Source organism: Notamacropus eugenii, chromosome 3, assembly GCF_028372415.1.
Source record: "Notamacropus eugenii isolate mMacEug1 chromosome 3, mMacEug1.pri_v2, whole genome shotgun sequence".
NCBI classification, from domain to species: domain Eukaryota; kingdom Metazoa; phylum Chordata; class Mammalia; order Diprotodontia; family Macropodidae; genus Notamacropus; species Notamacropus eugenii.
In genome coordinates this window covers 153,403,300-153,417,509 of record NC_092874.1, presented here as the reverse complement: position 1 = coordinate 153,417,509, position 14,210 = coordinate 153,403,300, and the positions used below count along the sequence as shown (strand labels likewise).

The following is a 14,210-nucleotide window of genomic DNA, read 5'->3' as shown; positions in this document are numbered from 1 at the left end:
TTCCAAATTGCTTTCCAGAATGATTGAATCAGTTCAGAACTCCACAAACAATGCATTAGTGTTCCAATTTTCCCATATCTTTTCCAGTATTTATAATTTTTCTGTCTTATCATGTTAGCCAATCTGACAGGTGTGATGTGGTACCTCATATCTGTTTCGATTTGCATTTCTCTTATCAATTTTTTCATATGACTACAAATAGCTTTAATTTCTTCCTCTGAAAACTGAAATGGTGTTTCTTGTTGCTTTTGATGTATGATGAAATCAAACTCTTCCAGCTCCTTAATTTTCCTCTCCCAAAAGGCACTGCTTCCAATTAGTTATCATTTCTTTAGGTCTTCTGGTCTGTCTAGAATGTAAGCTCCTTTGAGGTCTATTTTGTTTTTTCTTTGTATATCCAGAGATTATCTCAATTCCTAGCTTGTTTTTTTCTCCCAGGCAGTCATTTCATAGCTTTCAGAGTTCTTGGGAGGGAAAGCCCTTCTATCAATGCTGACTGGCAACTGTTGCTTTGCTGAATAGGGTGAGGGGGGCAGGAAACAAACATTTATTAAGCTCCTAGTATTTGCTAGTCATTGCGTTAAGTACTTTACAAATATTATCTCAGTTGAATATTTGTTGAATCCTATTGAATTAATTAATAACAAAAAAGTTAATATTGATGAGGCTCAATTCATCTAGTAATACATCAATTCATTGGTTGTTGGACAAAGCTCACATTTAGGGCAATAACAGTTATATTAATTCTTACACATGCCCTAAAACTGTGTTATCACCATCCATCCCCTTTCCTGGTTCTATGACATCACCACTGTGGAACTGAAAGGAGCTACAGAGGAATGAGAACCATTTTATATTTTTATTTGTTTTGTCATTTGTCATAGTCAAAGAATTCATTACCTAGTCATTGTTGCCTAGACTGTACTTAACATTACTCTAGCTTAATAGAATTTTTCTGAGATTGTGGCTCCCATAGTATAGCTTTTGATGTCTTTGTGGTCACTTTCATGGCACTGTGAAACCTTGAAGTGGTGTAAATCAATTTCTTTTTCTTCTATTTCTATTCCATTTTTATTTCTTCCCTGGAAACAGCCCTACAAATGGAATTATCTGAATTTGACAACTGAGTTTCTTGTCCATGATTTCACTCGATCGTTATGACAACCGTGAATAAATAGCAGGCAGGGCAAAGATCACTCTCTCTTCTTAACAGATGAAAAACCAAAAGAATCCCTGCAAACACTTGAACCATCTCATTGGCAAAATAAAACTGTCAAGTATGGAAGAGGATCTATTGCCTCCAGGCCAAGCTTTCTTGTGTTATCCCACAGCACATAGGCTAGTGTTCAGTGGTACATGTGCCAGCTGGGGTACACTTGCCATTCCCCTCTCTGTATCATTTATATGATTTCTTCTTCCTGTCTGTGACAGTCAGCTTATAGATGCCCTTCTCCTAATTCCCTCGGCTCTCTTCTCCCCCACTCTAAAAGTAATCATTCACATCCATATAATGCTCCATGATCTATAAAGTACTTTCTTCACAATAGCCCTCTGATGTAGGTAAGACAAATGTTATTCTTATTTTTTAGATGAGGAAACTGAATCTTCAAAAGATTCTTTTGGCCATGGTCTAGCTTCCTGGAAATTGGCAGAACCTGTCAATCAGTCAACAAGCATTTATTAAGTACCTACTATGTGCCAGGCAGCACTCTGCTAAGCACGAGGGATACAAAGAAAGGCAGAAGAGAGTCCCTGCTCTCAAGGAGTTCACAGCCTAATGTGGGAGACAACATGCAGATAACTATGTACAGACAAGCTACCATGCAGGATAGGTTTCAGATAATCCATAGAGGGAAGGCACTAGCACTAAGGGCTACTGGGAAGGGCTTCTTGCGGAAGGGTGGATTTAGCTGGGACATGAAGCAAGTCAGGAGGTGGAGATGAAGAGTGAGAAGGCCTTTGTCACTGCATCACAGAGTATTTGGGGGTGAGCTGTGTTCTTCTGACTCCAAATCCAGTAACCTTTCCATCACACTTAATCCTTCAGGTTCTTAATCCTCCAGTAAGTGTGGTCAGCACCTAAAGGTATGCTGATCACCGTTAAGAATCTGGCTCCTCAGGGTGGGTGGAAAAATGTATCTATGACACACTTTTCAATTTAATTTGTATTATTACCATTTTCTCCATTTCTTTTTTAATATTAAAAAATCAAGAAAACAGTAAATGAAGCCCTGATTTATAGTGTAATCTGGTTTCTGAGGTGTAAATGCTCATACTGAAAATTTAACAAAAGATAAGTTGGCTCCAGAACATTCCTGGAATATCACCCCTTCCTCACCAGTGAGAGATGATGTGATTTCCAATACCCACCCCCTCTCTTCATATGCACCATAGAATAAGGGTCAATTTGTTTCCCCGGTTTTGCAAAGCTACTGTCTCCCATTTTATTGTTGTAGACAGGTAGGTGTTGAAGGGGATAAAGTGTTGTGCTTGAGATCAGGAAGAACTGAGTTCAAATATGACCTCAGATATTTACTAGTTGTGTGACTGGGTAAATAAGAACCTGTATTTTCTTCTGTTTTTCTTCATCTATAAAATGGGGATAATAATAGCATCTACCTTGCAGGGTTGTTGTAAGGATCAAATTACAAGTAATTATGTGTCAGACACACAGGAGACGTTACAGGTGACCAAGTAAATAAGAGTGCCTGGCCTGGAGTCAGGAAAAACGCAAGTTTAAATCTCACTTCTGATACCTACTGGCTGTGTAACTCTGGGCAAGTCACTGTGTTTGCCTGTTGCCTCATCTGCAAAAATGAACTGGAGAAGGAAATAGCAAACCATTCCAGTATCTTTGCCAAGAAAATCCCCAAACGAGTTACAAAGTGTCAGACACAACTGAAAATGACTAACCAACAAAATTATTATTAATTGTTATTGTAGGCTAGTACAATTGATAGAATATCAGTTAAAGACAGTCATTTTCAGCTTCCGTTTTTCTTGATCTCTTCTCTTTTGCCTTTTCCCTTCTTTATTGCTAGTTAAACAAATACGCAAAACACCTGCAACAAACTTACTAAAATGTTTATTTTTTGACGCAATGCTGAGCTCACACGTCCCATCTAGATGAACAGCACGTACCTCTAACGTGAGTCGCTGATGCTGGGTTTGAATTTGAGCCAGTGAATCCATGCTCACTTTCAAGAGCAGTTCCATCTTTTTTAAATTTCTGATATCTCGATCTTTCTCTCTCTGCTTACGAGTGACCTCATCGTGGATATTATGCTTGCTAATGAGGCAGTTCCGCAGGTTGAGTTCCACAATGCCTCTAAGGAAGCAAATTGTAAAAAACAAATTTCAGCTCTCCTGGGACTTGTATTCCTTTGTGCTTACAGCCATTCATTGACACCCATCAAAGTTGATGGCATGTAGACAACATCTTCCACACAAGGATATGGAGATACTCCATCGTGATCCCTGAATCACAGTGAATAGTGCAACTGTAACTTACAGGTTTGACTGCAGTTAATGTCCAAGTAACCTGAGTTACTCTAAGATGATAACCTGAGGTAGAAACATCTGAATAGTCTTGACATTTAATTGAAAATGGAACATATATACACCTCCAGTACATACTGGTATCAAGGAGATGGTTCTCACTGGAAAAAAAAATCTCAATTACTCTTGAAACATCATTCATTGGTTTGGAAAATCCTTAAATAATGGCAAGTTCTGGTGTTTCAAATCAGGTGTGTAATTCATGAATTTAAAAAATATTAGCAGATTGTGTTTTTTAAAGATCTGTGTTACATAGTTTGATGATCTAGGAAAATAACAAGAAAGAAAACATTCAGCATGTTTCAGTTAGGTTTTTTTTTTCTAGAAAGAATTCTTTCAAATGGCATACATAGCTTTCTCATTTGTAGAGCTTATATGAAGTTAAGATGGAGTGAAAGTGCAGGTTTTGGGAAAGAAGAGTGAGAAATGGAGGGAGAGGGGAACAGAAGGGGAGAGAGGAAGAGAAAAGGGGAAGATAAAGGGGGAGGAAATGAGAGGAGAGAAAGAGAACTCTCTGTCCTGTGATACCACAATTTGGCATGTACACCAAAGATAGTCCCATGTGTCCAAAAGACATCTACTACTTTCTGTGGTAGCCCAAACTGGAAACAAAGTAGGTGCCAGTCAATTGGGGGTGGTTAAGCAAATTGTGGTATGTGTACTGTAATGTAATATTAAAAAGGCTGCATGCTATGGTCGAAGGCTCACTAGCTTTGGAGTCAGAGGACCTGAGTTTACATCCTGTCTCTCATGGTTATTATTCATATGACATTGGACAAATCACTCAAATCCGTGGGTCTCAGTTTCCTCATCTGTGAAATAAGGGTGATGGACTAGATGGATTCAGAGGCCCCTTCCAGCTCTAAGTTCAGGGTCCTGTGATCCTATGATTGTGTTGTAAGAAATGAAAAACATGAGAAATTCAGAGAAACTTGGTAAGTCTTGAATGAATTTATATAGGGTACGATATGAAACAAAGAAAACAATCTATACAATGATTTCACTAATATGATAGAAAAATAACAATGAAAGATATCAGAGGTAGGAAAGTATAAGAAAATTACAATGTCCTAAAAACAGATTCCCAATAAGAATTAAAATAAAAAATAAAGGTCAGAACTCTTATCAGTTCAGAAGCCAGTCTTGCCTTTAAAGGACTTGAAGGTGAAACACATCCCTCTGCAGAAAGGTGATGACTATCAGGAAAAAGCCTAGGTGGCTAGGTGGCTAGGTGGCTCAGTGGATAGAGTGCTGGGCTCCGAATCAGGAAGACTCATCTTCCCAAGTTCAAATCTGGGTTCAGAGTCACAACAGCTACTAAGTGTCACTTAACTTGCCTTAGTTTTCTCATCTATAAAATGAGCTGGAGAAGGAAATGGCAAGTTATTTCAGTATCTTTGTCAAGAACATCCCAAATGGGGTCATGAAGAGTTGGATATGACTGAAAAGAAGAAAAAAGACTGAAACCTCTCCACTCCCAACAACAACTGAATTGTACATCTTCAGATGAGGCCAACGTGTTTGGTGTGCTTGGCTTAAATTGTAAAGAGAAAGCTCTCTTGATGAGGTTGGTTGAAGGTGCGGTACGTGTAAACTCCCTTATGGAGTTACTCTATAGATTCTATATCTCCTGTACCTAGAGCAATGCCTGAAACATAACAGGCATTTAAATTCTGAAGGAATTAAATTAAGTTAAATGGGAAGTGATAGTAATATAACAGAGAGAAAAAACAGTATAAAGAGGGAAAATGACGTTATGACCCTATTCAAAAGCACAGATATCTTGTTAACACAAAACATTTTTTAATATTTTTGAGTCTAAAAATCACAAGAAAATCACATCCTAATATCATACAACTAACCTTTCAGTCAGTAAACTGGCTTCATTCTCTTTGGTTAATTCCAATAATTTTGATAGGTGGTTGAATTCTCTTTCTTTGATTTCCAGTAGGGCTCTCTTCCCTTCTACTTCTTTTATTACCTCCTCCTTCTCTGTCAATAAACTATTAACTCTGGTTTCTGTTTTCTTGAGTTTTTCACTTATTTCATTTACTTGGTCTACCAAAACGGCTCTTTTCTTCTCTGTTTCTCTAGGGGAAAAGTTTGTAAATGGTAATTTTTTCACAAAGGAAGCTGTCCTATCTTCCCCCCTCCTCACACTGGACTGGCTGCAAACCTGGGCCCTTGAGTCAAGTGCTCCTGCCAGGTTTGTCCCAGAACTATTTTGGAAGCAGTGGCTCGGGTTGTTCTGACTCCCAAAAGCTCAGAAGAGTAGACAAGGTGAGAAGTGGAAAAGTGAGGGTTAGTGGGTATGCTTTCAATCTACTAGTTCCTGCAGTTCTTCAGAAACAGGGCTAGTGAGAAAAACAATTCAGCAGCAGGGGAGAGGTCACTAAGAAGTGGTGGAAGAGAAGACAAAAGTGGACAGTGGTGAGACAAAAGGCTATCAGTGGGGAAGGGTGAAAGGGTAGGAGGCTGGCACGGTATTAACTCAATTTTCTGGCATAGTTAGGGACATCCTTGACAGCTGTACTTTCTACATAACTGAAAGTGCATCCACTAACACTGAAAGGACCAGAATTTATGTTTACTGTACAAGAATACCTCAAAGGACCAAGCTGCTTCAGTTGATATATAGTGCATTTTTTAAAATTCCTAACGAAAAGAAAATAGATACTATGAAAATATTTCAAAATTAAATTATAATAAATTGTTTTCCATCAATTGATACTCTTGGTCCTTTCTTGGTCCTTCTAGTAATTAATCATCCCCAAAATTTTTTTCCTAGTTTTTCATTGAGAGTTTTCCAATGTATTTGCATACTTCTCTGATTCAATAAACAGAGGTTTGGTTGGGTTTTGTTTTGGGGGGGGGGGGGGTTTGTATTTTTTCACTTGGACCTTGATTGCATTGGCGTAGGAAATCCTGATTGAGATATTCCCTTTCTCAGTGCAGATGAGCACATGATCTACAATTTAGAGGCTCAGCAAAGCATAAGAATAGAGAACACTGAATGTAATTTGATCTTTTTCTAAGGGTTCAGGTTTGAGGTGAATGTCACTAGTTAATAACTTCAGAGACTCAGTGTGTGTAAGGCTGTTTATTTCTCCACTTCAGTCTCTGTTTGCTCCTCCCTTCCTAGTGTGGCTCAGTGCTGTTTGCCCCTATAATGCATGCCACTCACAAGGTGGATGTGTTGTTGTAGCTGGGATTTCTTTTCTCTCTTCTGCCATAATGTCTGCTCTTTGCTAGTTCCTTTTCTTTAGAATCCGTGATCTCGTTCTCACCCCTCTCCTCGCTGCTTCTGCCCTCTACTACTTTTTCTTCCATTTCCTCTGCCTTCTTTCTTGTCTCAGATCTTTCATCTGCTCCTTCTCTCCCTCTCTTAGTATTTCTGCCAGAAGCAGTTTTATTCCTCCTCCCCTGAACCTCAGCTGCATGGGTGCAATGACTTATCGGCTCCCACCTGCAGACCCTACAAAGCTGCATTGGGATTGGTTCTAGCCAGAGAAGAAACATCAAAGCCCAGAGTCCAGGGCAGGAAACTACCCTAAGTATTGTCTTCTTGATGGCAGAGGCAGCTAGAGGAGCAGTGGATAGAGTCAAGAAGACTTATCTTCGTGGGTCCAAATCTGGCCACAGATACTTATCAGGCTGTGTAACCATGATCAAGTCACTTAACCCTGCTTGCCTCGGTTTCCTCATCTATAAAATGAGTTGGAGAAGGAAATGGCAAACCCCTCCAGTATCTTTGCCAAGAAAACCCCAAATGGGGTCTCAGAGAATAGGACATGACTGAACAACAAAATCCTAACCCCAACCACTGGATTGATCAATGACCACCTGTAACTGACAATATCTGATGGGCTTCTAAATGATACCATCTCTGTGGGTCTGCTTTTTCTACCAACTAGTGAGAGAATTTCTTCCTTTCTTCTGGTTAGCACACAGATCAGTCATAGTGCTACTTTTTTAAGTCTTCAGATCTCCTCACCTTTTTTTTCCCCCCACTGCAAATGCTTTGGAGACTAATTTATTTACTATATGACTATTTCAGGCATTTGGTAGCTATATATCTGAGTACCAGATAAGTGAAAATATTCCATAATTGTGGCATGTAGTTACCTGGAATAACTGGATTCTCACTAGTCTATACCACCTTCATATTTCAAATGTAGATAGATAGATAGATAGATAGATAGATATACTTTATATCTATAGACATATAAGAATTGTTGAAAGAGGAGTCTTGAATTAGGAAGAAAATCTGGCCCCATAAAAGTTGCCTATAGGATTGTATGTATATATGTATTTAAGAAAAAATTTGCTATACTAACATAAATCCTTTCTTTTAATGTACTTGACATTTGGTATTTGCTTAAAATAAATTCTAAAGTTATGCCAGCAATTTGATGGATTTTACAAAAAATTTCTTATATATCTAGATTTACTTTCTTATTTTATAATATACATTTATTACTGTGGAAAAATATTTTAAATAGAAATTTAAATCATACAGTAGTTTTCGGAATATTTTTTCTATTTCTTTTCCAATTTGCAAAGGGATGGCTTGATGGCGGACCACTTCATCCTAGTAAAGAAAGGAAAACATTAAACCAAGTTGTCTGAATAATATCTAATTCATATATTTCTGAGAAATAAATTACTTTGTTAATTTTCCTTTGACTTAGCATCTACATATTAGCATACATAACATTTACATGTGTGTTATATTATCAACAGCATCTAGAGCAATGTTTTTCATGTCTAGTTTTAGCTTGGAGGGCTTGCACAATACTAAATGTAAAATTAATTTTAATTTACTTTAAAAACATAAATATATGCAACATAATACTTTTGGGAAGAAGAAATATTATGGTTGTAAGGCCACTGTCAATCTATAACTTCAGTTTAAAGAAAAAAACTATATGCATGAAGCTCATTCCTAACACTGAGAAATAATAATGAGGATTAGATAATTAGCATATTAAAGTCTCATTACATTTTATGAACTCACTGGTGACAAATCTCCATACTACAAGTACAAGCATAAATATATCTTTGAGAACTCTTCCAATACACTGGACTGGAAATGAAGCATTTCTATTGATTCTTGTTGCTTACAAGTGCCCAGATAGAACATATCCATGAAAACTTGAGATAATTTTAAATAGATAATAATAAGGTATACTGATATTGGATTAGCCTTGGATTTGTCAAATGTAACTTACAATGACTTACCTCTGTATGGAGCCTTTAAAATGATTAAGATCCAAAAGTGGCATCAAAATGACCTTGGTGAGCAACATCCCCATGAATGCAGGCAACAAGATATTAAAAAGAGAAGTATCACTCAAATGGTGGAGAAATGAGGATTTGTAAAAGCAGGAAGGCTAACAATGGTAATTCAGGACCAGGCCAATGCCACCAGAAACTGTCCTTAAGCTTGTGCTTAGTGACCAAAGTAAATCATGTGAGAAATGTATGACACATTACCACAGAACATAAAAATTTAGCCTCTACTAAGTACCTAGTAAGGCATAACCTGCTGGCTAGATTATACATAAAACATTCATTACATTTCATGTACTAACAGACAGCAAATCCCTCAACTACAAATACAGACTAAAATTATCCTGAATAGTTCAAACAATAAATCATATTAGAACTGGACCACTACTATAGACCACTATCATGGACTGCCTACAATCTCCTGGACATAACATCAATCCATAAATACTTAAGAAGTTCACTTTAAATCATTGTCAACATACCAAAACACTCATAATCTCCAAGCTGCATGACACAAAAAGGTTTCCTCTATAGCGGAAGAGACTAAATTATGTGGGAACACAATGAAATATAGATGATCCCTGATATCTGCTACTGGAACTGTACTGAAGATGCTCTCCGTGGGCCTACAGAGGATAAATGTCCAACCTAATGGTTTTATCCACTACAAAAAGCAGTTATTGTATTCACTTGTGCATCCCCACAGAACTCGGAATATAAAGGAATCAAGGCAGGATAACAACTTGTCCCAGCCCCATTGTTCTCTGGATACCATTGAAAAAGATGAGAAGAATGAAAAAATATCATATATTACTATATTTTTTTATCACCTACCACCTTTCACATTTACTCTATTGTGAGGATTAAATGAAAACTAGTTTGTTTCTCATGAAAATCCTGTGAAACAGGCAGGGCATTATTATCCATTTTATAGGGGAAGAAACTGAGACCCAGAAAGGCTAAGCAACTTGTACAAGAGAGTTGGGATTAGAGAAAGGTTATTCTCAATATTATATTTTGCTGGATTAGGTCCTTTCCCTCCGGAAACAAAAGGTTTGGGTTTTAAACTATAGATCAACTACTAGGCATAAAGCATTATTTTGTGAATATTAGAATATCAGCTTATGTCTATATGCTATATAGACATATATATGTTTTTATGCCTGGATATAATAACTTATCAGATAAACATTGATGTTAAGATGGTTTTTTTTCAGCATCAAACAATTTAGGATTGTTGAAAGTACTGAACAACGTTCCAACATGACTTCGGCCAATTTCCTCCTGTTCAACTCTAGGACCAGACTGTTGTCCATCTACAACACTTGTTCAAAATAGATCACTCAATTCCTGATGTATTCACTCTGGGCTTCCCACCCAACCACATATAAAAATTGGGGTAATAAGTTTTTGAAAATCTACTTTGTAGCTGCTTGATTTAGTAGCATAATTAAACTGTAGCACTTAATCAGTGATGACTTGTATGCAATGAGTGGTCTAAAATATCTCATCAAGAACATGTATGACCAAAAAGCGACATAACTAGACATATAATGAGAATGAAGGATAATCAATAGAAATCCTGAATAATTACACTTGTACCCTTAAAATATGGAAAGAACAAGAGAAAGGCCACTAACATCTAGGGTCAAATAAGAGAATACATATATATGTATACATATATATATATATATACACATACATATATATACACACTTAGCAAATCTTAATGAAATATATCAATTTATTTATCTGTTATTAATATGATGACTGGATCAATCCTGTACAGATGATATATGTAGGACTAAGTGGTATACAGGAAAATGTTTTCAACTTAGAGCCTACAGATGTGCATTCAAATTCCACTTCAGAAACTTATTACTTATATGACCATGAAGTCAGTTTACCCCACAAGGCTTTAGTTTACTCTTTTCCATATTGGAGAGGACGATACTTGTACTACTTACTAACAGGTTTTATTGTTAAGGAAAGTGCTTTGTGAACCTTAAAATGCTATACAAATGTGAGTTGTCATCATCATTATCGTCATTAATGGAAAGACAAGGAGACGAGAGGTACATGGGATGAGAAAGCTCTGAGCAGTTGGGATCTTCACTACAGGGACAGAGGACGGATGAGGAAGCTTTCTGTCTACCTCTTCTCAGAGAGGTGGTAGATTCAAGGTATAGAATGTGTCATATTTTGGGAGGACATAGCCAAATAAAGAATTTCTTTTGCTTGACTATGCATATTTATTACAAAGAATTTGTTTTTCTCTCTTTTTCCCCTCAGTGAGTGGAGGGAAATGGGAGGGAGAGAAAATAGAATTTTTGATAATTAAAAAAAATGAAATTTTATGAGAAGAAGAAGGAAAGATCATGGAATTTAGAACAGAAAGGGAAATTTAGAACTTAAGGATCATCTACAGAGGTAGGAAACCTGCAGCCTTGAGGTCACATGTAGCTCTCTAGGTCCTCAAGCACAGCCGTTTGACTGAATCCAAACTTCACAAAATAAGGGCCACACCTGAGGACCTAGAGGGCTACATGTGACCTCAAGGCTACAGGTTCCTCACCCCTAATCTAAGACAACCCTCTCATTTTACAAATAGGAAAGGAAAATTCTCATATGGATGAGATTACTGTTCCCTAAAGAATTTCAATATAAAGAATCAATATAAGAATCCCCAAAACAGAAAAGGCACTTCAGATACAGAGAGGGCCTCCTTGATCAAGTTTGCCTATGGTCATTGTGTGAGGAGCAGTGTGGCATAGAAAAGGTCCTGGACCTGGAAGCCAAAAGATCTCTCCAAGTTCAAGTCCTGGCTCTAAAAAATCACCTGTGTGGGTTTCCCAGCCACTTTGTGCCTCTGAGCAAATCATTCAACTTCTGGGCACTTTGGTTTATCCATCTGCAAAAAGGGGCTAATACCTGTACTAATTATCTCAGGAGGGAGCTAGGAGGTGCAGTGGGCTTGGAGTCAGGAAGATCTAAGTTCAAATTCTGTCTCAGATACTTACTAGCTATGTGACCCTGGGCAAGTCACTTAACCCCTATTTGTCTCAGCTCCTTGTCTATAAAATAGGGACACCCTGGAGAAGGAAATGGCAAACCACTTGAGTCAACGTCTTTGCCAAGAAAACCTCGCAGATATATAGCCCACGGGGCAAAAGCATGGGACCTGGATGAACAACAGAACAACAACCTATCACTTGCGAGGGAAGTAAGTTGAAAAGTGCTACCTAAACATGAGCTCTCACTACGGCAGTGTGGACCATTGCTGTCACACGTGCACACATTCATTTAGTTTAGCTCCCGTACCTTTAAGTTATCTTCTTCCTCCAATAAATCATCTAGTTCTTTTTGGTCCTTTAGCGACAGTCTTTGCTTGTAGTGCAGATCTTCCTTTAAGTTTTTAATTTCTAGTTTCTTTTGAATTACTTCTTTACGTAAGTCTTCACTGCTTTCTTTTAATAGTTTCATTTTTTTCTCCATTTCCTTTAAAATTCACATAAAAATAAGATTTTGTTCTTCAACATGGAAAAAAATCACTAGCATTTTTAAAACTACTGAAAATTCTTGTAAAGTGATTTTGGTTAAATGATCATGGTAATTAATTTTCGAACATGTTACAGGGGAGTGACAACTGTAAGACGTGCTTATAGGGGTATGTCAGATTGGGATTTCTTTTGTTACTGTTAAAATGATCAGCATTGCTGTTTTCTATTCTAATATTGGATGTTTCCCTTTTTTTCAGATAGACTTTGATTTCATGTTAAGCATCTAAAATTGTGAACAACAATTTTTTTGGCAGCTTTATAACCTGACAACATCATTTACAGATATTTTGCTCATAAATGACTAAATAAATGAACTGCCTATACATGCAACTAATTGACCAGAGTCTCTTCAGATGACTCTCATTCTATTCTCACCTCTTAGGGGTGCAATTTCTCTTTGTTCCAATAAGACAGAGTATCAGCAGAGTGGTTGAGCAGAGAGGTAACTTTCATTAAATAGGTATACAAGTATCTCCTCTCTTTTTTCAATATAAAAATTGCTGATGCCCAGGATTATATATCATTTCAGCTACTCCCTTTGCTTGTCACTACAGGGAAACAGGGGTACTATAGTGTTTCAGACCTCCTAGGCTATAATTCAGAATGCATTTCCCCTAGAAACAATTTTACACTAAATGATAGCTAAGTTTCATTGCAATAGACCTGTATCCCTATGTTTCATCATAATAGTTTTAGTATACTTCAGGTACATTATACAACTTAAATACCATTTTTATCATTGTTTTGGTTGGGACATGTATTCTGAAATACAACCAAGTTACACAACACCCTTCTGTTATCAGTTGCTAATTGTATATTCAAATGAATGATTTCCATGCTATTCCTATTATTCCCCATAAATGTTTCCTCTAATAAGCTTGAACTCCTCAAAAAATCATAATATTTTAGTATGGATCAACAGCAACAGTTATTTTTAGTGCCAACAACAGGATTGTTTTTGCCATACACAAAGTGAACACTATCCAATAGAACCTATGTGGAGTAGGATCAAGGTTGCTAGGACATACTACTGTAAGGCTTTGCTTGATTTCAGATCTCTTTTTGAAAGCATACTTTTGGTAACCCATATGTATATTTACTCAACAAGTCATACAGATTTTTATCTTGAATACCACTCAGTGAAATCCTTTGGATTTTTCCAAGTTCTCTACGATATTATATATCGTAAATTTTTATAATTAGGTTTTTTTGCACCCAAATGTACTCAGTAAACACTATATAATCTCACTTACTCCAGGTTTAGGTATCTTCTCATATTCCTTTTGCATAAGTATTTTTTCTTCTTTTAAGCTGTAGAAACATCAATAAAATTTAGTAGTAAAAATGAATAAAATATTTCAAAAACAATATTCCACTGGGGAGTCCCTTTTACAGTTCAAGTCCTATTTTATGTAATTTATTTAGGATTGTCTATATACAGGTGGAGCTCATACAACTGCATATAGTCTCTTCAGAAAAGATAACCAATCAAATCAAAATCTTTAGCCTAGGTGTTAGAGAGAAGATTCTTAAAAATCCTAGGAGGGACGTACTCCACCATTTTACATTGGAGATGATTAAATGTTCCCTCCATGCTCTCCTGTGCCATGCTGCTATGTAGTGGGTGTCATATCCAATACAGAAACCCATTTGGGAATATGGTCCAGGTAGATCAAGAAATGCACCAAGATCCTGAAATAACCTGAAGTAATAATGGAAAGAACACTGGGAGTGAGGAGACCTGGGCTTTCATTCTTCTGCCACATATATTCCTACAAATGTAATAGAAAGTATTGGGAC

General features: G+C 37.0%; 1 protein-coding gene across 3 annotated transcripts in view; it reads right to left on the bottom strand.

Moving 5' to 3' along the window:
- CCDC146 (coiled-coil domain containing 146) overlaps positions 1–14,210 on the bottom strand; it is a 187,666-nt gene that overhangs the window by 60,093 nt on the left and 113,363 nt on the right. For all 3 annotated transcript variants that reach the window (XM_072653160.1, XM_072653161.1, XM_072653162.1), the window contains 5 exons: positions 13,664–13,721; positions 12,172–12,348; positions 8,076–8,149; positions 5,421–5,648; positions 3,142–3,328 (listed from right to left, as the gene is read on the bottom strand). In XM_072653160.1, coding sequence (XP_072509261.1) covers positions 3,142–3,328; positions 5,421–5,648; positions 8,076–8,149; positions 12,172–12,348; positions 13,664–13,721 — 724 coding nt within the window. The remainder of the gene's footprint in view (positions 1–3,141; positions 3,329–5,420; positions 5,649–8,075; positions 8,150–12,171; positions 12,349–13,663; positions 13,722–14,210) is intronic.